The sequence below is a fragment of the Callorhinus ursinus genome, unplaced genomic scaffold (assembly GCF_003265705.2).
Source record: "Callorhinus ursinus isolate GAN/ISIS: 27379988/994484 unplaced genomic scaffold, GSC_fseal_2.0 scaffold90, whole genome shotgun sequence".
NCBI classification, from domain to species: domain Eukaryota; kingdom Metazoa; phylum Chordata; class Mammalia; order Carnivora; family Otariidae; genus Callorhinus; species Callorhinus ursinus.
This window is the reverse complement of record NW_027397152.1, coordinates 1,290,361-1,317,159: the sequence shown is the minus strand read 5'-3', so window position 1 is coordinate 1,317,159 and position 26,799 is coordinate 1,290,361. Positions and strand designations below refer to the sequence as shown.

Here is a 26,799-nt window from a genome sequence, read left to right as displayed (position 1 = left end):
CTCATTCTCTCTCTCTCAAATAAATAAATAAAATCTTTAAAAAAAAAAAAGTTAAAAAAAAAAGATTTTATTTTTTTATTTGAGAGAGAGAGAATGAGAGATAAGACAGCATGAGAGGGAAGAGGGTCAGAGGGAGAAGCAGACTCCCCGCTGAGCAGGGAGCCCGATGTGGGACTCGATCCCAGGACTCCAGGATCATGACCTGAGCCGAAGGCAGTCGCTTAACCAACTGAGCCGCCCAGGCGCCCCAGATTATCTTTTTATTATTGAATTGTAGTGCTTCTTTATATATTCTAGATATCATGTCCATTATCAGATATATTATTTGCAAAATTTTTCTCCCATTCTATGGGTTATGGTGCATTTCTTGATTATGCCCTTTGAAGCATAAAAGGTTTTAATCTTTATAAAGTCCAATTTATCTATTTTTTTCTATGGTTACATATGCTTTTGCTATCCTAAGAAACCACTACTTAGGAGCTCAGAGTCTGCTTGAGATGCTTCCTCTCTCTGCCCCTCCCCCACTCAAAGTAAAATAAAAAATACAAATAAATGAAAAAGAAACCACTACCCTAAATCAAGGTCATAAAGACTTACACCTATGTTTCTTCTAAACATTTTCCAGTCTTAGCTCTTACATTTAGTAGGTCCTTGACCATTTAGTTAATGTTTATAAATGGTATGCAGAAGTGCCAATTCATCCTCTTCTGTGTGGAAAAAGTATACAGTTGTCCCGGTATCATTTGTTGCAAAACTATTCTATCCCCATCAAATAGGAAAGGATTACATTTTTTTAAACCTATTATCATTATCCATGGAACAGGTATTTTGGAAAATAGAACAAAATTGTGTCCATATCCCCATCCTTTTCTTTCTCCCCCCCATTCATTCTTTTGTTTTTTTTTTTTAAGATTTATTTATTTGCGACAGAGAGGACAAAAAATTTGAGTGTGTGTGACCAGGGAGAGTGGAAGAGGGAGAAAGAGAATCTTTTATTTTTTAATTTTTTAAAGATTTTACTTATTTGAGACAGAGCGAGAGTGAGAGCAAGAAAGAGAGAGAGAGAGCACAAACCAAGGGAGCGGCAGAGGGAAAGGGAGAAGCAGATTCCCCGCTGAGCAGGGAGGCCAACACGGGGCTCGATCACAGGACCGCAAGATCATGACCTGAGCCGAAGGCAGATGCTTAACCGAGTGAGCCACCCAGGTGCCCCCCATTCATTCTTGAAAAATAATATTCACCTTAATTATAACAGTTGGCTCTTATAAAATATTACATACCTTTAAAAGTTATAAAGTATAATGATAAAACAAACACTCTTGAATCCGCTGCCCAGTGTAGGACTAGACCATTATAAAAACTAGCAATGTGCTCCTCCTCTGTCTTAACCCATGGCCTCTCTCTCACATGTAAAAAAAATGTTCCTTAAAAATCAAGAGTCAAGGAAATGCTTTCTATGTAGAGAGGGCAAGGGAAACAAGAGAAACAGGTAAATTATAAAAGCCAAATCAATACCCCCCCAAAACCAGTTTTTTACAATATAATTATTGGAGGAAGTGGCTATTTGTAACCAGGAGCCAGACAAACTTTAAAACTGGTTTAAAAGGAGGGAACAGGAAAAGACAGCTTTTTCACTTTCTCAAGTACAAACTACACTAAGTGAAACAATACTGAATTGCTTAAAAGTTATTCTTTCTTGCTATGTTATTAATGTAGTAAGTAGACAATACACCGATACAACTAAACTGAAGACTTATAGGAAAACTGGGTTGGAAGACGGAACATTTTTTTTAAAGATTTTATTTACTTGCGAGAAAGAGAGACAGACAGACAAAGCATAACGGCAGGGGGAGGGGCAGAGAGTCTCCAGCAGACTCTGAGCTGAGTGTGGAGCTCAACATGGGGCTCAATCCCTCAACCCCGAGATCACAACCTGAGCTGAAACCAAGAGTCGGACACTTAAGTGACTGTGCCACCCATGCACCCCGAAGATGGAACATTTTTAATTCCCTCTATTCTGAAGTCCCATCCCTAAGCCTAGATTAACATTTCAAGAATATAAGATAAAGGGGTACCTAGGTGGCTCAGCTGGTTAAGTGTCTGCCTTCGGGTCGGGTCATGATCCCAGGGTCCTGGGATCGAGTCCCATGTTGGGCTCCCTGCTTGGCAGGGAGCCTGCTTCTCCCTCTCCTCCCTGCTCGTGCTCTCTCTCGCTATCTCTGTCTGTCTCTCTCTCTCAAATAAATAATAAAATCTTAAAAAAAAAAAAAGAATGTAAGATAAAAAAAGTTATAGAGGGCGCCTGGGTGACTCAGTCGGTTAAGCGTCTGCCTTTGGCTCAGGTCATGATCCCAGGGTCCTGGGATCAAGTCCCACATTGGGCTCCATGCTCAGCGGGGAGCCTGCTTCTCCCTCTCCCACTCCCCCTGCTTGTGCTCTGTCAAAAAAAAAAAAAAAAAAGGAGGGGGCGCCTGGGTGGCTCAGTTGGTTAAGCGACTGCCTTCGGCTCAGGTCGTGATCCTGGAGTCCCTGGATCGAGTCCCGCATCGGGCTCCCTGCTCGGCGGGGAGTCTGCTTCTCCCTCTGACCCTCCCCCCATCTCATGTGCTTTCTCTCTCATTCTCTCTGTCTCTCAAATAAATAAATAAAATCTTAAAAAAAAAAAAAAAAAAAGTTAGGAGTTGTCTATATCATACAAAAAGGAGGTGGCCAGGCAAACTGTATCTATTAATGCATACTTATCTATGCATGAAAATTTTTTGGAAGAATACACATGACACATATAACTGTGGTTACCTGTCTATACCCAATTTTTTTTCCCACTAGCATGGGTTAACATTTTCATTTGAATACTAAAAGTATCTGAAACAAAATCAATTTATATATATAAATTTTTAAAACTTTGTACACAGCCCTAGGTGGGCTCAGAAATCAAGGGTCCATTCAAGGAGTCAAGAAGACTAGGTCATGCCTGGTGATGGGTATTGAGGAGGGCACGTTCTGCATGGAGCACTGGGTGTTATGAACAAACAATGAATCATGGAACACTGCATCAAAAACTAATGATGTAATATATGGTGATTAACATAACAATAAAAAATTAATAAAATGTTATTTATAATCCAAAAAAAAAAAAAGACTAGGTCATGTCAGTGTGTCATGACATGCTCCTCAGAAGCCTTGTAACACCCTAGAAACAAAGAAAAATTTAGCTACATGGTTGCTAATAGCATTTTGATGGATTATTTAAGAAAAAAAATACACAGGGGTGCCTGGGTGGCTCAGCTGGTTAAGCACCTGACTTCAGCTCAGGTCATGATCTCAGGGTCCTTGGATCAAGTCCCACATCAGGCTCCCTGCTCACCAGGGAATCTGCTTGTCCCTCTCCTTCTCCCTTTGCCCTTCCCCCCTGCTCATGCTCTCTCTCTCAAATAAAAAAAAGAAAGAAAGAAATACAGGAAAGCAGTATAACACAGTAGAAAGGATACAACCTTTGAAACCTAGACAATTCAAATCCAGTTTAGTCACTTACCAACTACTTGACCTTAAACACATTATTTAGACTCTCTAGTACTCGGTTTCCATGTCTGTAAAATGAGAGAATCCTCTGGATAGTGGTTCCTCAACTTTCTATATACATAAGGGTCCCTATTTATTAAGTTTAAAAAAATTCTAAGGATGTTTCATGTGATAAAAATCAGTAACAAACAGCTGAAAAAATGCCTATAGAAATTAGATTTAAGTTCAATAGTACCTAAAGTTGGCAACAATACGGGGAAAGAGCTACTGGGGGACACTTATTCAGAGCAATCTATTAGGACAATTTGAGACTATCCAATTTTAAATGCCTGACCCAAACAATCTCACTTTCTACTGAAGATATGCTTACACAGTGGGCACAGATATTATGCCTAAGAATGTTCACCAAGCATTGTTTGTAATCACAAAAAAATAGGGACTATAATAAATATCTAACAATAGAAACAAAAATAAGACCACTACATGCACTTCTAATGGAAATATAAACTGATCCAACATTTTCAGATGGCTAATCCAGGAAAAATATCAAAATCCTAAAAACTGTGATGACCTTTGATCCAACAACTTGAAATTTATAAATACATTCTCAGGGGCACCTAGGTGGCTCAGTCCTTAAATGTCTGCCTTCGGCTCAGGTCGTGATCCCAGGGTCCTGGGATTGAGCCTGACATTGGGCTCCCTGCTCAGCGGGGAGCCTGCTTCTCCCTCTCCCACTCCCCCTGCTTGTATTCCCTCTCGCTGTGTCTGTCTCTGTCAAATAAATAAATAAAATCTTTAAGAAAATAAAAAAATAAAGTAAATACATTCTCAGAACTAAGGATGTGAGAAAAGATACAGAGATGTTCACAACAGGCCTTTTTAAAGTAGCAGTACAGGCCTTTACTACTATTGTTAATAACAGCTAACCAAATGACAGGAAATATAGTTGACCCTTGAACAACTCAGGTTTGAACTGCACAGGTCCACTTGTACATGGATTTTTTTTTTCAATAAATATAGTACAGTACGGTGTTATTTCTCTTTTTCATGATTTTTTGAATAACATTTTCTTTTCTCTAGCTTACTTTAAAAATATAGTGTAATACATACTATATCCAAAATATGTGTTAATCAACTGTTATCAACAGAAGGCTGTCTATAGGTAAGTTTTTGGGGTTATATGCAGATTTTCAACTGTGCAGCCAGCTAGCACCCCTGAGCCCCATGTTGTTCAAAGGTCAACTGTACAGTTATTCATCAACAATGTTACAGACATATATTTGTTAAAATGAGAACACATTCGTTACATATTAAGGGGAAAGGAGGCAGAGTGGGTAGAGTCTGTATGATCCATTTTTATAAAAAGTAAATTATTACATATAGCATTAAAAGTATATATATGTTCAAAATAAAAGTTACAAATAGTTATCTCCAGGTAGCGAGATTACAGTTAAAAATTTTTTTCCTTCCTTTTATTTTTTTCAGTTTACTTTTTCTACAATACACATTATTCTTATATTAATAAAGCTATTTTATTTTAAGAAAAATAATTAAAAGTCCTTTGCAGCAACACAATGATTCTACAAAGTGCTCATTCGATTTATGAATCTTAGGACATAAAACTTGCCAATAACTCATCTTTACAGTGTGAAAAGAGTCATCAGAAATGACATAGAAACCAATGCTATATAGCTTCTCTGGTCAATAATACACTAAAGACACTATTCTTTCACCATTTCCTTCAAGTAGACAACAACCTTATCCTATTTTTCATACCCAGGAACCAATAACCAAATGGATCTGCCAGAAAAAATCCAAAACAAAGCTGCCCTGGGAGAATTCTTAACAAACTAGTAGGGCTCTTCTACTTTAAAAAAAAAAAAAAAAAAAAAAAAAAAAAAAAAAAAAAATCAAAACCAAAACCCAGATCTCTTTAATTGTTAGGAATTTGGGGTTTACATTTTCTCTCCTAGAAATTATCAGCAGCAAGAATCAGGTGCCCTCGGACTTGAAACACCAGCATCAATTCAGCACTATCTCAGAAGGAACAGCACCACTCCTGAATCGCTTCCACATCACTGAATGATTACTAAATTCACTCCAACTAGTTGAGCCACATCAGTACCGAAAACTAAATGGGTGCATCTGTTCCTAAGACCTCTTTAATTCTCTCACCCTCTGGCCCAGGAAGAATTTCCCGATAATCCCACTTACCATTGTTGTTGGCAATTAGTGTGACAAGAGTCTTCTTTGTACTGTCGCTGTTCTGTGCCCCGCTGCTACTAACGGTGGTGGATGTAGAGAGGTGCCCAGCGACAGAAGCATGGGCAGCGATGGGCACTGGAGCCGAGACTGGCTGCTGGCTCACAGAAACTGTGGGGAAGGGGAGGCACAGTCACTTGGAGACAGGGACAGATGACACTAAAGGATACTGTTCTAATCCCTTTTCATCTTGTCGTGGCTCTCTATAACCAAAAGCTTTCCTGCTTTCTTTGCAAATCCAACGGTGCATCTGAGTTCTCCTCCTACTTGTCCCTCACTGCACCAATCAGACACAATGCCTTCTTCATCTTACACTGCCTGGTTAAATTAATTTAGATCACAAGCTCACTGAACCAGTATTTTAAGGTTTTGCTTATATAGCACAAGCAAACCTCTAAAACTCAAAGGTTTATTACCACCACTATTAGTATTCATAACCACGCATATATAGGAAGACCACCACAAGATCCTGAACTGTGACCTGTTTCAGCCTAAACCAATGCCATCTTCAGGTCTCAAGGCAGGGAAGATAAAAATAGAGAGAGCAACGGATACAATTTAGGGGGGAAAAGAACTATCACCCACTTTCTGAATTCAGAGCAATCTAGAATTTGACCCTGCAGCATCACCTTTTTGAAAGAGCAGCTAAGAAGCCTAAGTTTGTAAACTTTCCATAAAGGCAGACACAAAGCAAATTCTGCTCAGCTCACAAAGGAAACCAAGGTCAAGTAAAACAAAGAAGAAAAAAATGACTATGGGATCTTGTTTTTGACTGGCTATATAAATGAACACTGACACACACCACTACTTTGCATTCTTGTTCATTCGTTCTTGGTAAGAGGATTGCTAAACATTTGATAGTTAATTCAACTCTCAATGTTTTAAATGAATTAAGTATAGTGTTTCTAGCTTTATGTATGAAGAAACTGAGGCATTTTTACACACTACAGCATGGGGAAAAAAAGCACCAGTGCCACAATGACGCATCCCTGGATTCTTAAAGTCCTCCTCTGCCTCACACTTTAACAAAAATGCCACCTGATTGAATCAATTTAAATAATCTAAAATCAAGAGGTTCTGTTACCTGTAGGAGTTTTATCCACTGAATTATAATCTTCAACGACAGAATCCTCAATGACATCACTGATTTTCTGCCATGGCTCCAGCTCCTCCTCCTCACATTCCATAAAGAGGTCGGTGTCCGCCATGCTACAAGAAAAAAAGACAAAGTAAGATATCTCAGAATGAAAGAAATAATTTTATACAAAATATGGAATCAGATTCTTTAATCTATCAGTAACCAAACCCCTTGTGCTCCCTCTATTATTTCCCCTAACGTCCCCCTCCCACATTTTGAAGGATCCAAAATTGTAACTTTTATTCTTGAAAAAAAAAATTATTATGAAAAAGCCCACAGCAAATTATTCAATAATTAGGAGTATAAAATTTATTTTGTAATATCTAGGACTGTGATTAGGGTGAGGCAAATCATGCCAAGTATAGGGTCTTCAATTAAAATGTATATTTTGGGGCTCCTGGCTGGCCCAGTCAGTGGAACGTGTGTCTCTTGATCTCGGGGTTTTGAGTTTGAGCCCCCTGTTGGGTGTAGAGATGACTTAAAAAGAAAATGCTTAGGGACATTTGGGTGGCTCAGTCAGTTAAGCATCTGCCTTTGGCTTAGGTCATAATCCCAGGAACCTGGGATCAGGTCCTGTAATGTCCCACACAGGGCTCCTTGCTCAGCGGGGACCCTGCTTCTCCCTCTGCCTGCCACTCCCCCTGCTTGTGCTAGCATGCTTGTGTTCGTGCGTGCTGACAAATAAATAAAATCTTAAAAAAAAAAGAAATAGAAAATCTTCAAAATGAAGTAAAATAACTAACTAACTAAATAAAATAAAATAAAAAAGAACCTCACAGTCTAGTCCCAGTTTACAAACTTAGGTTTGTTAGCTTTTCTTTTCTTTTAAATTACTTATTTATTTATTTGAGAGAATGAGAGAGAGAGAGAGAGAGAGAGTTGGGTCAGAGGGAGAAGCAGACTCCCAGCCGAGCAGGGAGCCCAATGTGGGACTCGATCCCGGGACTCCAGGATCATGACCTGAGCCGAAGGCAGTCGCTTAACCAACTGAGCCACCCAGGTGCCCTGTTAGCTATTCTTTCAAAACGGTGATACTGCAGGGTCAATTCTGGATTGCTCTGAATTCAGAAAGTGGGTGATAGTTCTTTTCCCCCCTAAACTGTTTCCTTGTACTTCACCATGATTTTGGAGTCAGCCTTTAATTTGAAAATACTTGCCTAACTTATATGCTTCTTATAAACATAAAGCCTACACATTTGCAATGCAGACAGAGATACTGCCTGCTATTCTGCCTCCCCAATATTAGTTGACTAAAGGTCAATTTCTTTGTCTTGGAATTGTAGAAGCATTACTGCTCAATGTTCAAACAAAGCCTTTAATGCAAATGTTCTATCAGTGCCCTTAGTATTTCAGAATTTTTTTTTTTACCAAACCCCTAAGCCAAAAACAAAACAACCAACCTAAAACTAAATAAATAGTCTAAGCTGGATCAAACCTGATGGATTCGTTTTGAAGATGCCCAACAGATGGCGTTGTTCCCTTGAAAATTTAAAATATCTAGGCAATGTCCCAGGTGAGTTAGCTGTAGCCAAGTGCCCAGTTTCAATGGGTAAAGTGCCTAACTTGATTAATATTCTAATTATTTGTTTTCCCAGACCAAAATCACAAAGGGGAGAAGATATGTACAAGGAAAGAAAAACATATAAGGTATCAACTTAAATATTCTTAGTTACACATTTAACTGACATATATAAAAGACGATGCTAGCCAGAAACTGAATTAAAAAAAGAAGCCAAATCAGGGGCATCTGGGTGGCTCAGTCGGTTAAGCGTCTGCCTTCGGCTCAGGTCATGATCTCAAGGTCCTAGGATGGAGCCTCGCATCGGGCTCCTTACTCAGGGGGGAGCCTGCTTCTCCCTCTCCCTCTGTCTGCCGCGCCCCCTGCTTGTGCTCTCTCTGTATGTCAAATAAATAAACAAAATCTAAAAAAAAATTTTAAAAAGTGCACCAAATCCATATCATAGGCATTCCTTGAGCAAAGACTCCACAACACAAACTTCTGTATTATTCAGTCTAGTTTCACTGAAAAAGATAACACTCTAAACAACTTTCTTTTTTACTTTTTAAAGATTTTATTTATTTGAGAGAGCAAAGCGAGTGAGAGTGTGTACAAGCACATGAGGCGGGGGGGGGGCAGTTACGAAGCAGAGGGAGAGGGAGAAGCAGGCTCCCTGCTAAGCAGAGAGCCCCCGACAGGGCTCAATCCCAGGACCCTGGGATCATGACCTGTGCCGAAGGCAGACACTTAACCAACTGAGCCACCCAGGAGCCCCAACAACTTTTTTTTAACTATTTAATTTTATACCAGTTCTTTGCTGTATAACTTTCTCAGGCCCATAGCCAACAAATAATTAATGCATAAATACCAAACACCCAGCAGAAGGAATATTAACTGTGGATGATAACCTCTACAGATGGTTCTCAAGCACCTTCTTTAAACCCAGACAAGGTGCAAGCAAACTCCCCATGCATATGCTGAGCCATTTGTAGAAAACTTTCCTTCAGAGTAAGTAGAGCTATCTGAATGCAAATTGTGGTTTTCAATGTCATGCCTATGGATATTTTAATTGCATACCCAAAAGGCTGGTCTTTTGGGGGCCTGGGTGGCTCAGATTGTTAAGCGTCTGCCTTGGGCTCAGGTCCTGATCCCAGGGTCCTGGGATCAAGCCCCACATCAGGCTCCTGGCTCAGCAGGAAGCCTGCTTCTCCCTCTCCCTCTGCCTCTTCCCCTGCTCATGCTCTCTCTCTCTTTGTACCTCTGTGTATCAAATGAATAAACAAAACCTTAAAAAACAAAACAAAACAAAAAAAAAACACAAAACGCTGGTCTTTTACCTCAGCTATTTATAATATTTTTAAAAACTTGAGTACATGTTTTATTTTGTGAAGCAATGAAGTGTAATAAGAATAATCAAAAGTCTCTTCCACTTCATCACAAAGTCAAGCTATACTAAGTCCTCCCATGAAAAAGATACTGTAAGAAACAGACTGGGAAGAGTAAATCTGAAAAGATGGTTTGTCGCCTAACTACTTTTTATCAAGTGAGTGAGAAAAAGAACCCCCCAGGTATATGCTCTGCCAAGACAACCAATATAAATTAAAAGATTCAAAACAGGGACGCCTGGGTGGCTCAGTCGGCCTTCAGCTCAGGTCATGATCCCAGAGTCCTGGGATCAAGTCCCGCATCCCGGGCTCCCTGCTCAGTGGAAAGCCTGCTTCTCCCTCTCCCACTCCCCCTGCTTGTGTTCCCTCTCTCTGTCAAATAAATAAATAAATAAATAATCTAACAAAAGATTCAAAACAGGCAGAAAATTCAACTCAGAAAATAGTTTCCAAGTTCTTTACAGCAAACAAGATGGAATTAACCAATAAGGCTTGTCAACCCAGAAAAAAAGAAAAAAACAAAAACAAATCTAACTGAGCATATTTCACACACTTATATCCAACATCTCTGAAAGACACTGAAACCAAGTTTTTTTTCCAAACACTCCTCAGTTATGACCTAGACTCTTATCTCTGAGCATGATCATTCTTTTTAGCATCTATATATATAGTTCAGGGTCAAAAAACAACTTTGTTGAAAAGATGGGCCATACCAGGGATGCCTGGGTGGCTCAGTCATTAAGCGTCTGCCTTCGGCTCAGGTCATGATCCCACGGTCCTGGCATTGAGTCCCACATCGGGCTCCTTACTCAGTGAGGAGCCTGCTTCAACCTCTCCCCCTACTGCTCCCCCTGCTTGTGCTCTCTCTCTCTCTCACAAATAAATAAAAATCTTTAAAAAATAAAAAAGAAAAGATGGGCCATACCAATAGAGATAACAATAGAGGTAACAACCTAATTTAAATACTTCACGAACTTGAAAAATGAAAAAGGCAAATTTAGTACCCTTCCTGTAGTTTTCCAGTTATCAAAAGAAGTCTTCATTAATATGATGAAATGCTGTATTTAATATCTCTACCAAGATCTCACGAAAGAAACACCATCATTCTGTGTCTTTCAAAAGTGATCCATGGCATATAGTCAACTTTCAACTATTTTTTTTTTAAAGATTTTATTTATTTATTTGACAGAGAGAGAGCTAGCCAGAGCAGGAACACAAGTAGGGGGAGTGGGAGAGGGAGAAGCAGGCTTCCCACCAAGAAGGGAGCCCAATGTGGGGCTCGATCCCAAGACTCTGGAACCATGACCTGAGCTGAAGGCAGATACCTAACGAATGAGCCACCCAGGCACCCCAACTTTCAACTATTTTTGATCAAAGAAGGCAGGAATTACTAAATATGCAGTACTACAATATACAGATCTTCCCAAACTATCATTCTACTAATGTTTAACCTCTTTCCACACCAAACCTTTAACTTAATTTCTCACAAGGAAAAAAAAAACCTGGATTCTTTCCCCCTCTCTTCTCTATTATTTTGCTAGAGGTGTATTCAAGCTTAGTACTTCTCACATTAACAAAGAAGTTGAAATTCAATTCTTACTCAATTTAGGGGCATTTTCATTCTGAGTAACTGCCAGGTAAAAAAGTGAATTTCAGAAAATAAAGGCTAGCACATAGGGCCTCATCAAGAGGAAAACCTGGGATGGGCAGCAAATTTGAGAATCATACTACCAACCAAGTTAAGTGGGAAACTTTCATCATATTACAAGTCTCTGAATCAAGACTGTTGTGATTTTTTTTTAAGATTTTTTTTATTTTTGACAGAGAGACAGCGAGAGAGGGAACACAAGCGGGGGAGTGGGAGAGGAAGAAGCAGGCTTCCCGCTAACAGGGAGCCGGACGTGGAACTCGATCCCAGGACTGAGATCATGACCTGAGCCGAAGGCCGATGCTTAATGACTGAGCCACCCAGGCGCCCCAAGACTGTTGTGATTCCTTTCTGCTATTTTAAAAATGAGATACAGGGGCACCTGGGTGGCTCAGTCGGTTAAACGGCTGCCTTCAGCTCAGGTTATGATCCGGGGGTCCTGGGATAGAGTCCCACATCAGGCTCCTTGCTCAGTGGGGAGTCTGCTTCTCCCTTTCTCTCTCTGCCTCTCCCTCTGCATGTGCCCACTCTCTCTCTTGCTCGCTCTCTCAAATAAAATATTTAAAAAAATGAGGGGTGGGCGCCTGGGTGGCTCAGTTTGGTTAAGGGACTGCCTTCGGCTCAGGTCATGATCCTGGAGTCCCAGGATCAAGTCCCACATCAGGCGCCCTGCTCAGCAGGGGGTCTGCTTCTCCCTCTGACCCTCTTCCGTCTCGTGCTCTCTTTCTCTCTCTCAAATAAATAAATAAAATCTTAAAAAAAAAAATGAGGGGCATCTGGGTGCCTCAGTCGTTAAGCTTCTGCCTTCAGCTCAGGTCATGATCCCGGGGTCCTGGGATCAAGCCCCGCATTGGGCTCCCTGCTCTGCAGGGGGCCTACTTCTCCCTCTCCCACTCCCCCTGCTTGTGTTCCTTCTCTGTGTCTCTCTGTCAAATAAATAAATAAAATCTTTTTAATAAATAAATAAATGATAAAAACTCTAATTAAACACAAAAGTAGAGATGTAGCCAATCAACCAGATTCAAAAATTATCAACCCAAAATTGTCCTTGTTTTATCTATGCCTCCTTTCCTTCATATTATTTTGAAGCTAATTCTTATTATATTCATAAATATTTTGGTACGTAGCTCTAAAAGATAAAGACTTAAAAGATCATAACAAAACAAAAAAGTACCATTAAATGCCTAAAAATTGACAGTCCCTTAATATCAACATTCAATTCAAATTCTCTCAAATACCATAATTTTTAAAGTTTGTTTGAATTAGGATCCAAATAAAGTACAAATATATCATGATTATTTGATAAGTTTCTTATATCTTTTAATTTATAGGTTTTTCTTCATCTTTTTTCTTCCTTCCTTGCAATTTACTTGTTGAAGAACCAGTTCACCTCTTACAATTTCTACAACCTGGATATTGTTGATCCCATACCCATAGCATTTACATGCCTCTGTCCCCTGAATACCCTGAAATTGACAGTTGGATCTAGTGGCATGATTAAATACAGGTTGAATGTTTTTCCCCCAAGATTACTCAGGATGGATCTAATCATTCTAAATCATTCTTTCTTCATTTATTAACTGGAACAAAAAATCAGGGATGCCTGGGTGGCTCAGTCAGTTAAGTGTCTGACACCTTGATGTCAGCTCAGGTCATGTCACAGGGTTGTGAGATCCAGTTCCATGTTGGCTCTGCACTCAGCGGGGAGTCTGCTTGAGATTCTCTATCGATCTCCCTCTGTCACCCTCCACCCCCACACTCTCTAAAAATAAAATAAATAAATCTTAAAACCAAACCCAAAACAAAACGCAGGGGTACCTGGCTGGCTCAGTCAGTGGAGCATGCCCCACGATGGAGAGATTACTTTTAAAAAAATTAAACAAAAAGGCAAAACATATTATTTGGTTACCCAGTGGTGGGTATTCCTTCTATCTTGATTTCTTCTATCTTGCCTGCTTCTTTTTACCAGTTTTCAAGGTAATTCAATAGCATTCACCAAAGTGACCAATAAGCTTGTTGTTAAACTATTATTATGATATATTTTATTTTATTTTAAGAAAGGGAGTGGGAGGGGCACAGAGAGAGGGGGAGAGAGAATTTTAAGCAGGTTTCAATCTCACAACCCCGAGATCATGACCTGAGCCAAATCAAGAGTCCGACACTTAACCAACTGAGCCACCCAGGCGCCCTTATGATATCATATCTTAAACATAATTTATGTCTTTTGATCCATTGCAGTTATTTTTACTGATACTCAAAAAAGTCCTATTTTGGCTAGTGGAACTTCTTCAGTTGGCTCCTGAGTCTTTCTGACAGAACCCTCAGTAGTGTCTGATAAAACCCTCGCAGTGATAGTGATAGATAAGATGTTCTAGGTTCATCTCATACATTTCCTGCCTCAGGTCAGAATCAGCCATTCCTCTAAAGAACTCTGATTCCTTCTGGTGGGGAATGATATTCCAAGACCAGTCTAGATGCCAGGAACCTTTCAGCTCATTTTAAATATAAAATTATCTCCCTATCAACCATCAATTATTAGTCAGCTATCTTCAATTTTACTCCTATAGCATGTAGCAGAAAAATTCCACATCTGCAAAGAATATTTGTCTTAGAAACTTAAAACAAAATTCTATTTTCTCCTGAAATTTTTTCTTGAGATCTCTCTGTCTTGTAACATATTTATTGAACAAAAAATTCTCATTACTTCCACTCTTCTCCTATTCCAAACTCCTTTTCCTTCCCCTAAGAAGCCTGGATCATTTTCCTGATTGGGAGAATTTACATATACAGTTGACCCTTGAACAACATGGGTCTGAACTGTGCAAGTCCACTAATACACAGATTTGTTTTCAATAAATATATTGGAAATGTTTGGAGATTTGTGACAATTTGAAAAAAACTTGAAGAACCTAGAAATATAGAAAAAAATTAAGAAAAAGCTAGCTATGTCATGAATACATAAAAAACATGTAGATACTAGTTTATTTTAGCATTTACTACCATAAAATAGAAACAAATCTATTATAAAAAGTCAAATTTATCAAAACTTACACACAGACTGCACATGGTGCCATTTGCAGTTGAGAGAATGTAAACAAAGATGCAGTATGAAATAACTGCATAAAATTAACTGTAGTACACACTGTACTACTGCAATAATTTTGTAGTGACCTCCTATTGCTCTTGCAATGAGCTCGAGTGTTCCCTTAAAACACCACTTGAGCAGCCCTTCTCTCCAGTAAATTGTGTATCACAGTAAAAAGTGATCTCTCCGGCGCCTGGGGGCTCAGTCGGTTAAGCGTCTGCCTTTGGCTCAGGTCATGATCCCAGGATCCTGGGATCAAGTCTCACATCCGGCTCCCTGCTTGGCAGGGAGTCTGCTTCTCCGTCTACCCCTCCCCACTGCTTGTGCTCTCTCTCTCATATAAATAAATAAAATCTTTAACAAAAATAAAAAATAAAAAAATAAAAAGTGATCTCTCCTAGTTCTTACTATTAGCAGTTAAATTTTGGGGAAGTCAAAAGTTATATGGAGATTTTTGATGGGGGGGGGGTGTCAGGTTGTTGATATCCTTAACATCCCCCCCACATGATGTTCAAGGGTCAACTGTAGTTAAAAAATTTTAAGGATGGGCCACCTGGGTGGAGCAGTCGGTTAAGCATCAGACTCTTGGTTTCGACTCAGGCTGTGATCTCAGTGTCATGGGATTGGGCCCCAAGTCGGGCTCTGTGCTCGGTGTGGAGTCTGCTTGGGATTCTCTCTCCCTTTCCTTCTGCCCCTCCTGCTCATCTCTCTCTCAAATAAATAAACAAAATCTTAAATAAAAAAAAAATTTAAGGAAAAAGGTTAACAAAGAGGCTACATTTAGTTTAATCAAGCTCTTTACCAAGTCACTATGTTTTGAAAGACAGTCTTTTCTTGAATACCAAGATAAAAGACAGATCACCTCACAGATATCAAACAAATATCAATCTCAACTATTCCTAACAAAAATTATCTATAGCATATAAGCTTATGTAGCTAATAAGTTTCCTTTCCAAGGAAACGGGGGGGGGGGTGTTAGATAAAGCAAAAAGCCTGTATCTTTAACTTATAAATGAAGAGCTCATTTCTCCCTTCAATAAAATTTCCAATAGAGCTAAAAAATTTCATCATATCCCACTGTTCTCCAACACATACCAGGCACAGCTGAAGCTATACAGCCTATCTGCAGAAGAAATTTGGGTTCAACAGCCGTATGTGGGTTACATAAAGGGAAAGCAAATCAGAGGACATTACTAAGGAATCTTCACACATGCCAGTGGATTTTGTCCAACACAGTGATACTCAAAAATGGGAATTTGCCCCTGAAAAGACATTTGGCAATGTCTGGAGAAATTTTTGGTAGTCATAACTATAGGTGGGATTGGGGAGTGCTACTGGCATTTATCTAGTGGGTAGTGGCCAGGGGTGCTATTAAACATCCCATGATGTACAGGTTATCTAGAGACTTACCTACTCTAAAACGTCAATAGTGCCAAGATTGAGAAACCTTGATCAAATTGAATCCATACTCTGAAGGGGGAAAATTTCAAAATAATCATCCCACATCCTATGCATAAAGAACTACCATTTCTTTTTATAGTATCTACCTTCTCAAAAACAGAGAAAATGAGAATACATTTCCAATGAATTGTTCAGATGGTTACATCTCACAAAGTAAAAACATTTTTTATAAAGTTCATATGCATCTGGTTTGTTTCACATTATAATCATCTACATGTGAAACTTGATTTTCTCTTCGTATTCATCTGACAACTTCTGTGCCATTCTTCTTTTTGCCCGAGTACCTAATTTCTCCTCATAAAACAGGAGCATCATGATGTTGATCTTCTAAGATTATGATTATCAGTAATGCTTGTAACTGTCGGTACGTTGTTAGTATTGACTAGTGAATAATTTTTGTGAAAATAATTTTCCAAAGTCATTTAATCTAATCTCCATTTCTAAAATGTCTGGGTTTTTAAAAAAGATTATTTATTTGAGAGGGGGAGAGAGGGAGAGGAAGAGAGAAAGAATATCTCAAGCAGATTCCTCACTTAGCATGGAGCCCCAGGCGGGGCTCGATCACAGGACCCCGAGATCATGACCTGAGTCAAAACCAAGACTCGGACGCTTAACAGACTGAGCCACCCAGGTGCCCTAAAATTTCTGGTTTTGACCCCTTTATAATTCCTCTATGGGTTGCTTCTGCTAAATGTATCAACCCTTCTTGCCTGTCAAACTTCCAAATCATTTTCTCAGAGGGCAGTGAACCAAAATGACATGAAGCAAACCTATTTCTGCGTTTTCTCAAAGTCTTACTGTAATGTTTCAACTTTAAGTTACAGAGGTAGCTCTATATCACAAAAACCAAAGGTTACAACAGTACTTAAGTTTAAATAGAAAAATGTCAGCCAATAATCCAAACTCTGCCTGTCACCAACTGGTGTGTGGCTTGTTCTTTCGTAAACAACAAACAAGCCACCAACGATGCTTAACCTTAATCAAATCAAGCATTTAAATTTAACTTGCAGTTTGTAGGAAACACAGCAAAATAGGAATAAGTAGCACCATAAGGAAATAATGAGGTAAATCCAAAAGGTGGGACAGTCTATAAAGAAATAATCAGACAAATGCAGAATATAGAGCATTCTATAAAACTAGTAACAAGTTCTCTTTAAAAATGTGACACAGACACACAGACACACACACACAGTGAGACCAAACTAAAGAGAAACCAAAGAGCCATTACAAATTCAAGATGTGAACCTTTATTGGATTTTGGTTCATAGAAAAGCTACAAATAAAAAAAAAAAAGGAAAGAAAAGCTACAAATAACATTCTGGGAACAACTGGAACATTTAAATATACAGATTAGATACTAGATGATACATGGGAATTACTTTTTATTATTTTAATTTTTAAATTTGTTTACTTGTTTTTTTAAAGATTTTATTTATTTGACAGAGAGAGAGAGAGCACAGTAGGCAGACGGAGAGGGAGAAGCAGGCTCTCCACTGAGCAGAGAGCCGGACGTGGGGCTCGATCTCAGGACCCCAGGATCATGACGACCTGAGCCGAAGGCAGCCGCTTAACCGACTGAGCCACCCAGGCACCCCAAATTTTTTTATTTTTTAAATCTAAATTCCAGGGGCGCCTGGGTGGCTCAGTTGGTTAAGCAACTGCCTTCGGCTCAGGTCATGATCCTGGAGTCCCGGGACCGAGTCCCGCATCGGGCTCCCTGCTCAGCGGGGAGTCTGCTTCTCCCTCTGACCCTCTTCCCTCTCGTGCTATCTCTCATTCTCTCAAATAAATAAATAAAGTCTTTAAAAAAATAAATAAATAGGGACGCCTGGGTGGCTCAGTTGGTTAAGCGTCTGCCTTCGGCTCAGGTCATAATCCCAGGGTCCTGGGATCGAGTCCCACATCGGGCTCCTTGCTCGGCAGGGAGCCTGCTTCTCCCTCTGCCTGCCTCTCCCCCTGCTTGTGTTCTGTCTCTCTCTCTGACAAATAAATAAAAAAACTTAAAAGTTGGTTGGGCGGCTGCCTTCAGCCCGGGTCGTGATCCCGGGGTCCTGAGATCGAGTCCCGCATCGGGCTCCTTGCTCAGCGGGGAGCCTGCTTCTCCCTCTCTCTCCCTCTGCTTGTGCGCTCTCTGTCAAATAAATAAAATCTTTAAAAAAAAAAAATTCCAGTATAGTTAACATACCCTGTTGGTTTCAGGTGTATGACACAGTGATTCAATAATCCTATACATTACCCAGTGCTCATCAAGATAAGCGAACTCGTAATTCCCTTATTTCACCCATTCCCCCCACAACCACCTAGGAATAACTTTCTAAATTTCCTTAGAACAGTTACATTAGAGTCATGCGGGAGGGTATATTTATTCTTAGCAAATGCATGAAATATTTAGTGGAAGTGTCATGACTGACTTTCAAGTGGTTTAGGAAACTTGCATATTTTGGTACTTTTTTATAGACCTTAGTACGTTTAAAAAACGTCATATCTAGGTAATGGGTCCATTGCCGGTATTCCTTGTATCGTATTCTTTCACTTTTACATGCATGAACTTTTTTTTTTTTTTAAGATTTTATTTATTTGAGAGAGAGAAGGCACAAGCAGGGGGGGAGCGGGAGAGGGAGAGGGAGAAGCAGGCTCTCTGCTGAGCAGGGAGCCTGAAGTGGGGCTCGATCGCAGAACCCTGGGATCATGACCTGAGCTGAAGGCAGATGCTTAACTGACTGAGCCACCAGGTGCCCCCTATGCATGAAATTTTCGTAATAAAAAGTTGGGGAGTGGGGCGCCTGGGTGGCTCAGTTGGTTAAGCGACTGCCTTCGGCTCAGGTCATGATCCTGGAGTCCCGGGATCGAGTCCCGCATCGGGCTCCCTGCTCATTGGGGAGTCTGCTTCTCCCTCTGACCCTTCCCCCTCTCGTGCTATCTCATTCTCGCAAATAAATAAAATCTTTAAAAAAAAAAAGTTGGGGAGATCAGACGAATAAGGTCTGAGTATCTAATGTAAAACATGGTGACTGTAACTGATAACACTATCATATAATCGAAATTTACTAAAAGTAGAACTTAAATGTTCTCACACAAAAAATAAATGTGAGGTGATGAATGTGTTCATTAATTAGATGGAGGGAATCCTTTCACAATGTACATGAAATCACCATAATGTACACTTTAAATATCTTATATTTTGTCAATTATACCCCAATAAAGCTGAAATTAAAAAAAAAAAGTTGGGGGTAAAAACTACCTATTCATATTTTGGTTGTGATATTTTTATGCTACCATATTCTGCCATTATCTTTTGCCATTTACTAAAACTGGTAACCTTGTTGACTGAATTTTCTGTTAATGTATTCTTATTTCTAGGAGCAATTTTCATATAGATTGTATATACATGCTTTTTTTTTAGATTTTTATTTATTTATTTGACAGAGAGACATAGCAAGAGAGGGAACACAAGCAGGGGGAGTGGGAGAGGGAGAAGCAGGCTTCCCGCTGAGCAGGGAGCCCGATGTGGGGCTCGATCCCAGGACCCTGGGATCATGACCTGAGCTGAAGGCAGACGCTTAAGGACTGAGCCACCCAGGCGCCCCTGTATATACATGCTTCTTGAAATGTACATGTTAATCAATGTTAGAAAGAAGACATGAATCTAAGGTGGATTATGCAGGGCTACCAAGGAGGTACTCTAGGAGGAGATGAACTTTGCCATCTTCCATTAATCCAACCCATTATTTGACATCTTGGTAACCTATCTGGTTTCTGTATTTTATAACAGTAATTATACTGACAACATGATTTTTGTGCACTCAGTAAGCTTTACTCAACACTGCAGCTCACAGAGGACTATGAGCAATTCCCAGAGCCTTTTAAGTCTCTGGCATTCACCTATCCATCCACAATATGGGTATACCAAATACATCTTTCTAGAGAGAAGTGAATTAATTATATCTTAAGTGTTGGCAAATATGGTAGTCTATACTCAGGTCCTAGCTAATCAGTAAAAGTCTACATAACTGAAAAGCAAGCTACAAAGAATCTTTACAAACAACCTGTTATTTAAAAGCGACAAAAAAAATCCAGCAGATACACCCATCAGTCTACTTTTGAGGTATGTAATGCACAGCAAAATTTACCTACCCTCATCTCAAATAATATTAGGAAAACATGTTTTCTACCAAAACTCTCCAGACAGATTTAAATTCCCTTGTCTGGTTCTTTCATAGATGTAAATACCAGGAATGAAGAATTTAGAATTTAACATTTTCAATTCACTGCTAGTATATACCTGTCCATAAATTAAGATAAAAAGAACATATGGAACAGGAAAAATGTTTTAAAAAACAAAACATTTAAGAATACACTCTTGGGCGCCTGGGTGGCTCAGTTGGTTAAGCGACTGCCTTCAGCTCGGGTCATGGTCCCGGAGTCCTGGGATCGAGTCCCGCATCAGGCTCCTTGCTCAGTGAGGAGCCTGCTTCTCCCTCTGACCCTCCCCCCTCTTGTGTACTCTCTCTTTCTCGCTCTCTCAAATAAATAAATCTTTAAAAAAAAATTCACTTTTATTCCAAGGTGAGAAATAAACAATCCTCAAAATAACTGGCATTTGTTTTCAAGTTAACACAATTGGATTTAAAAAAGATTAATTTTGGAAAACCTGAAGGACTAAAAACCTATAGGACATGGATATGAAACTGATTATTGTTAAATCTGTAAGGAGCTTTTATTTATCCAGTCTTTTGCATGACCTATTTTATCCCTTACAGAATCGAACAGTTACAGAATCTCACATACAAGATTCACAATGTGTTATTTAATAGTGTTAATAATCTAATACTCCCAAACACAAAATATTTTCAATTTACCAGACAGCAAATCTAGCAAGAAGTACCTGGATATAAGTCATGTGCTCTTTACTAAAACAACAACTAAAGTAAGCAGTAAATTCCCTATTTTTAAAGGGTTAAATATTCAGGAGTCCCTTTCCCAAGAAAAGCTTTTCCTCACTGACAGTTGTTACACTTCTACTCCCTTGATATCATTTAACTCTGCTAAATACCAGTAATGTTAGCTTATTTCTTTTCTCCTCCCGAGTTACATGTAAAAATATGTTTCTGTGGATATGGGATTCTCATAGTTGCTTAATACATTCTGCCTGTTGCTATATGTTGCTTTGGTTAAGTATATAGACTATCTGGCCTCACAGATAGCAGGAGTAGGGAAAAATAATCTAAAAACCTTTTCAGGTAGCTGCCTATATTGACACAATACTAAAACCCAACAAATGGTAGTTTCTTAAAGAATAGTTGCATCTTGGAATCTGAATCCTTATCAATAAACTCTTCCTACTTTGTTACATTAAGATCCACTGACGTAGGAACCCCTGGGTGGCTCAGTTGGTTAAGCATCTGCCTTCGGCTCAGGTAGTGATCCCAGAATCCTGGGATGGAGTCCCCACATCGAGTCCCCTCATGGGCTCCTTGCTCAGCGGGGAGCTTGCCTCTCCCTCTGCCTGCCACTCCCCCTGCTTGTGCTAGCGTTCTCCCCCTCTCTCTCTGACAAATAAATAAAATCCTTTTTTTTTTTAAAGATTTCATTTATTTGACAGAGACAGACACAGCGAGAGAAGGAACACAAGCAAGGGGAGTGAGAGAGGGAGAAGCAGACTTCCTGCTGAGCAGGGAGCCCGATGCAGGGCTCAATCCCAGGACCCTGGGATCATGACCTGAGCCGGAAGGCAAACACTTAACTACTGAGCCACCCAGGCGCCCCAATAAATAAAATCTTTAAAAAATAAAATAAAATAAAATAAAATAAAATAAAATAAAAAATAAAATCCACCAGTGTACCTTTCCTTCTGAAAGGATCATGGGGCGCCTGGGTGGCTCAGTTGGTTAAGCGACTGCCTTCGGCTCAGGTCATGATCCTGGAGTCCCGGGATCGAGTCCCACATTGGGCTCCCTGCTCAGCAGGGAGTCGGCTTCTCCCTCTGACCCTCTTCCCTCTTGTGCTATCTCTCATTCTCTCTCTCTCTCAAACAAATAAATAAAATCTTAAAAAAAAAAAGTTTTTGAAAGTATCATTAACATGATTTTGAAACATCATGTATTGGTCATTTGGAAAATACAGATTTACTGAGATGCCCATCTTCCAAGTGTTGACATATTTCATTATAAATATAAATACAATATAGGGCACCTGAGTGGTTCAGTTGGTTAAGCGGCTGCCTTCGGCTCAGGTCATGATCCTCGAGTCCCGGGATCGAGTCTGGCATCGGGCTCCCTGCTCAGCAGGGAGTCTGCTTCTCCCTCTGACCCTCCCCCCTCTCCCGCTCTATCTCATTCTCTCTCTCAAATAAACAAGTAAAATCTTTAAAAAATATATATAAATACAATATAAAAAAGATTTAAAAATCACATCAACACAGATGTTTTAAGAAAAGGCTTAAAAGGACTGCAAAGCTGTCAAACCTGAGATGTCAACTTTTAACAAATTCTAATTTTCACTCAAATTTTTATTGGTAACAAACTGTCAATTGCTTTCCTCAAAATGACAGGCTCACCTCACTGTCAAGAAAATATGTGCCAAACATTAAAGTGTGAAAAACTGTAGTCAGTCGTTCTTCCAAGTAAAAATGCTGTTCCGGAACAGCTCATGGGGCACCTGAGTGGCTCAGTCATTAGGCGTTTGCCTTCAGCTCAGGTCATGATCCCAAGGTCCTAGGATAGAGCTTCACATCGGGCTCCCTGCTAAGTGGGGAGCCTGCTTCTCCCTCTCCCCCTCCCCCCTGCTTGTGTTCCCTCTCTCACTGTGTCTCTCTCTGTCAAATAAATAAAATCTAAAAAAAAAAAAAAAAAAGGAACAAGCAGCTCATAACTCAATCTCGCGAGTGCTTTTCATTATGAGAAGGATCATACCTCCTTAGGCAGCATAAGTGCTTTATGCATCCTTCCCATTCGGTCAGATTCTTAAAAATTAAAAAACAAAAACAACAACCGCCCCCCCCATCTACTCAAGGGTTGAGCTTTAGTAAAAATCATTTTTATCGCTTCATCAAGGACATTCTCACATGGTGTTTCGTGCAACTGCCTTGCTTTGTGCTAAGGCACCACCAGTACTATTACCCGGCTTTGCTTTTGGACCATCAATGCAAATATCACTGGAAAAAAGATAAAGAGCATCTTAACATTTTCTATTTTGAAAACAGTTATGACCTCTCAGCTCCCCTGAAAGGGTTGAAGGATCCCCAAAGGTGAGCTGGCCACATTTTAAGAACTGCTCTCAGGGGCGCCTGGGTCGCTCAGTTAAGCATCTGCCTTTAGCTCAGGTCATGATCCCAGAGCCCTGGGATCGAGCCCCAATCGGGCTCCCTGCTCAGTGCAGAGTCTGCTTCTCCCTCCCCGAGTGCCCCTCCACCCCCTGATGGTGCTCTCTCTCGCTCACTCTCTCAAATAAATAAAATCTTAAAAAAAACAAAAAACCTCTGCTTTCCTAGATTATACCACTGGTTCAAGGTGGGGGTGGAAACGAACAAAATCCTGTTCATCCCAAGAGTCTCCATTCTGTTAGTTCCTTTAGCTTGAGAAACACCACCACCATGACTGTTACAACCCTAAGAAGGGGACGGAAATCAAGGACATAAACTGCCATTTAATTGTTTTAAGATATACTGAGCACTTTTACACTAAACCAGTAATACCTCAGCCGGACTGCGGGTTAAAAATGTAGAGAAGATGGCACTCCCTATCCCACCCAAAAAGACTTGGGGATGAGGGCCCCAAAACAGCTCTTCCCGCAATCTCCAAGGTACTTTTTATGTATCCCGAAGTTAAAGATTGTGCGAACTAGTTCGAATTCACAGTCCAACTTCCAGTTCCAGGGTCTGGAAATTCAACGTCGTTCATCAGGAAGCAGCCCTCCCCGCCCCCGCCATTTCCCCTCCCTCTAGATGGGAAAATCTTTGAAAGTAAAACTTCGTTTCTCTAGGGTTTTGAGCTGCGGTGGGAGGTGTCTAAAAGAGTGTAGAAGGCTAGGCTACAATCTGCAACAGGAAAGCACTTGTTCTGAGGTGGTACAACTGTTTCCCAATTTCCATCTGGAAAACGAGATTGGGCTAATTGACTTCCAAGACTCTTCTCAGCTCTACCTTTTTCTGAGCTAAGAACGTCCAAAAAAAGTGACCAGAGGTATGTCCAGTCATTAACAGTCTGGGGGAATCCCGTGTCTGACGGGAAAGGAAATCAAGGCAACTCGCAGAAAGGAGGGAAAGCAGGTGGATCAACGACATCACTCCTTGCCAGTAGGTGCCGAGAATCTAGAAAAAATAGTCCCTGGGATAAACATGGCGCCCACCGCGGCAGGATATAATCATCAGAAAATAAAGGTTTTCCGCCCCATCCCATCTTATAAATCACGGCGCCAACCCAAAGAAATTTTAGAGCCAAGGGAGGAGACTTTGTAAACTAGCTGCAGTGCACTAAGGCTTAGGATGTACTATTGGACCAAGCAGAGATTACATAACACAACGGAGCAGCACAGCGATCACTCATTTTCCTCCTCGCGCTCAAAAAGAGCGCCCCACTCCTTCGCCGGCGGGGGCGCGGCGGGAGAACCGAGCGCTACCCCCCCGGGACGTCACCTCGGCGCGGCCTCGCCCCCTCGCCCGCCCCTCCCGCCGCGCCCCGCCGTCTCACAGCCGCCCGCGCCCCCGCCCCCTTCCCCGCAGGCCGCCGCCCGCGCCCGCGCCCGCCCACTCCTCCGAGACGCCTCGCGCCGGGCGTGCGTGTGGACGTCGGGTGTGTGCGGGGCCGTGGGGCGCGAGTGCGCGCGCGCGCGCCGCGGCGGACGCCGGGGGGCGGGGGCGACCGGCAGGCAAGCAAGGGCCACCCGGCCCGGCCCGCTGCGCGGCTCCCGGGGCTCCCGGGGCTCCCGGGGCTCCCGGGGCGCACGCACTCACACTCGCGCTCACGCGCCGCACCCCACTCCCGCCGCCGCCGCGAGCCGCGCCGCCACTCGCGGGAGAAGGGGGCGCGCGCCACCGGGCCCCCGCCCCCACCCCTCGCGCACCCGCCCCATCCCCCTCTCATTGTCTCGCTTCGGAGCGCCTCGCCGAGCGAAAAGATAACGGAACCCCCGGGAGAAGGGGGTGGGGAGAGAGAAGGCTCGCCCGCTCGCTCACTCACCTCCCGTGGTCGTCGCCGCCGGTAGTCTGACCCGAGGAAGGCGCCGTCGCCTTAAAGGGACCTTGCACCCGGCGCCGGGAGAAGGGGGTGGGAGCAGGGGAGGGGACGGGGGCTTGGGGGAGACGGCTGAGAGGGAACCGTTGAGAGCTCGTCTCCCCGAGGGTGAAAGGAAACCTCCCTCGGGTTCGAGTGATTTGGGGTGGATTTTTTTCCCGAGGGGGGCGGGGGGGGGCCCCGAGGGAGGGGGGTGGGGGGGCCAAGGAATGCGGCTCCGTGTACGGGAGCTGGCGCGGGGGAGAGAGACTCCGACTCCCCCCACCGACCCTCTCGCCCCGCGGAGTGATACGTTTCGTCACTTCCGCCCTCCCCCTCTCATGGCCTTTCAATTGGTTGGAGTGTGTGGTACGTCATGGGCTCATCCTAACCCCTGCCCGGGCTTCTTTTCTAGTCAAGTTTGTCTGGGCCTGCAAATAAATAAATAAATAAAAACATTTTTTTTTTTTAAATGAAATAAAGAATAATTAGTTTCAGAAGCAACATCTAAATTTTGGTGAGAAAAATGGGATTTCCAAAGAAAATATTGCCCAATTCACTTGCCTGGACTTTCCAAGGAAATTTTGGGAATCTCCCCACTTTCCACTCAAGGCTTGTACCTAACCAAGAAGGGAACCTCATGCCACAAGCCAGATGGTGAGGCCCAGTGGCACCAACAACTGTCATTGGAACAAAGGCAGCAAAATGGCACATAGTCTTCCTCAGAAGACATACAGCCAAGTAGTCTTATGGCAGTAACCTTAAGTGAAGAACTTTTAAAAGCCATTTTTACTCTGAACGCTTCTGGATTCTGGAAAGAAATCACATATATTGCTTATCAAAGTGATTCATGTATGGAAACTGCTTTGAAGCCATTGTCAATAGACTCAGCAGAGATCCTCAATTCTAAGAAACTGTAGATTCCACATCTGTGCTTTTTGCTCCAATCAAGGCTGAGATGGATAGGCCCAAAGAAATTGATGGGTCCATTCCAGACCATCCACCTGTAATTTTTCCCCAAACAAAAAGTAACCTCTTTTCCAGGTGGCTAAGAAATTTTGTTCTTTACTTCTAGAGTTGATGATAATATTGTAATATTTTCCTTGGATATGTGAGTATATTGTTGCTTTCTAAGCAATACACATATATTTGCTCCAAACCAAATGTAAATCAAAGTACTTAGTGCATGACTGGGGAGATTCAGAACCATATTTATTCATTTTTTTATATATGTACACTCCATTCAAACCACCAGACTGAAAATAGGCCATGGAAGTAGGCATTACAAATTGTGCACCCATGCACATGTGTATACATGATGCCATCGATTTTCTTTCCACTTCATCTCATTTCATACCAAGAACATGTGAAAGGTTTCAACTTGTCATTTTTAGCAAGAACTTTATTATCTGGATTGAAAAAAATTACTAATCCTTCTGAAAAGTACTTCTGAAGCCTTTCCAGACCTGATCTGGAAAAGCCCATGATGGGATTATGGAATCAAGCACCACAAGACAAATTCTACATGAAACTCAAATCCTATTCTATGCTTTCCTGCAATAATTATAATTCACTATAGTGTTATCTGTCTCTG

At 41.3% G+C, this 26,799-nt stretch overlaps 1 protein-coding gene across 5 annotated transcripts in view; it reads right to left on the bottom strand.

Moving 5' to 3' along the window:
• Positions 1-25,435, bottom strand: part of POGZ (pogo transposable element derived with ZNF domain) — a 49,213-nt gene extending 23,778 nt beyond the window's left edge. The window contains exons 1-4 of one of the 5 annotated variants that reach the window (XM_073888484.1): positions 25,173-25,433; positions 8,606-8,815; positions 6,866-6,990; positions 5,734-5,892 (exon numbers count right to left, since the gene is read on the bottom strand). In XM_073888484.1, the coding sequence (XP_073744585.1) occupies positions 5,734-5,892; positions 6,866-6,989 (283 nt within the window). In that variant the 5' untranslated portion in view covers position 6,990; positions 8,606-8,815; positions 25,173-25,433. Of the gene's footprint in view, positions 1-5,733; positions 5,893-6,865; positions 6,991-8,605; positions 8,816-25,172 lie in introns of all 5 variants that reach the window. The other 4 variants (XM_025858374.2, XM_025858373.2, XM_025858376.2 and 1 more) reach the window with 4 other exon arrangements.
• Between the last annotated feature and the right edge of the window lie 1,364 nt (positions 25,436-26,799).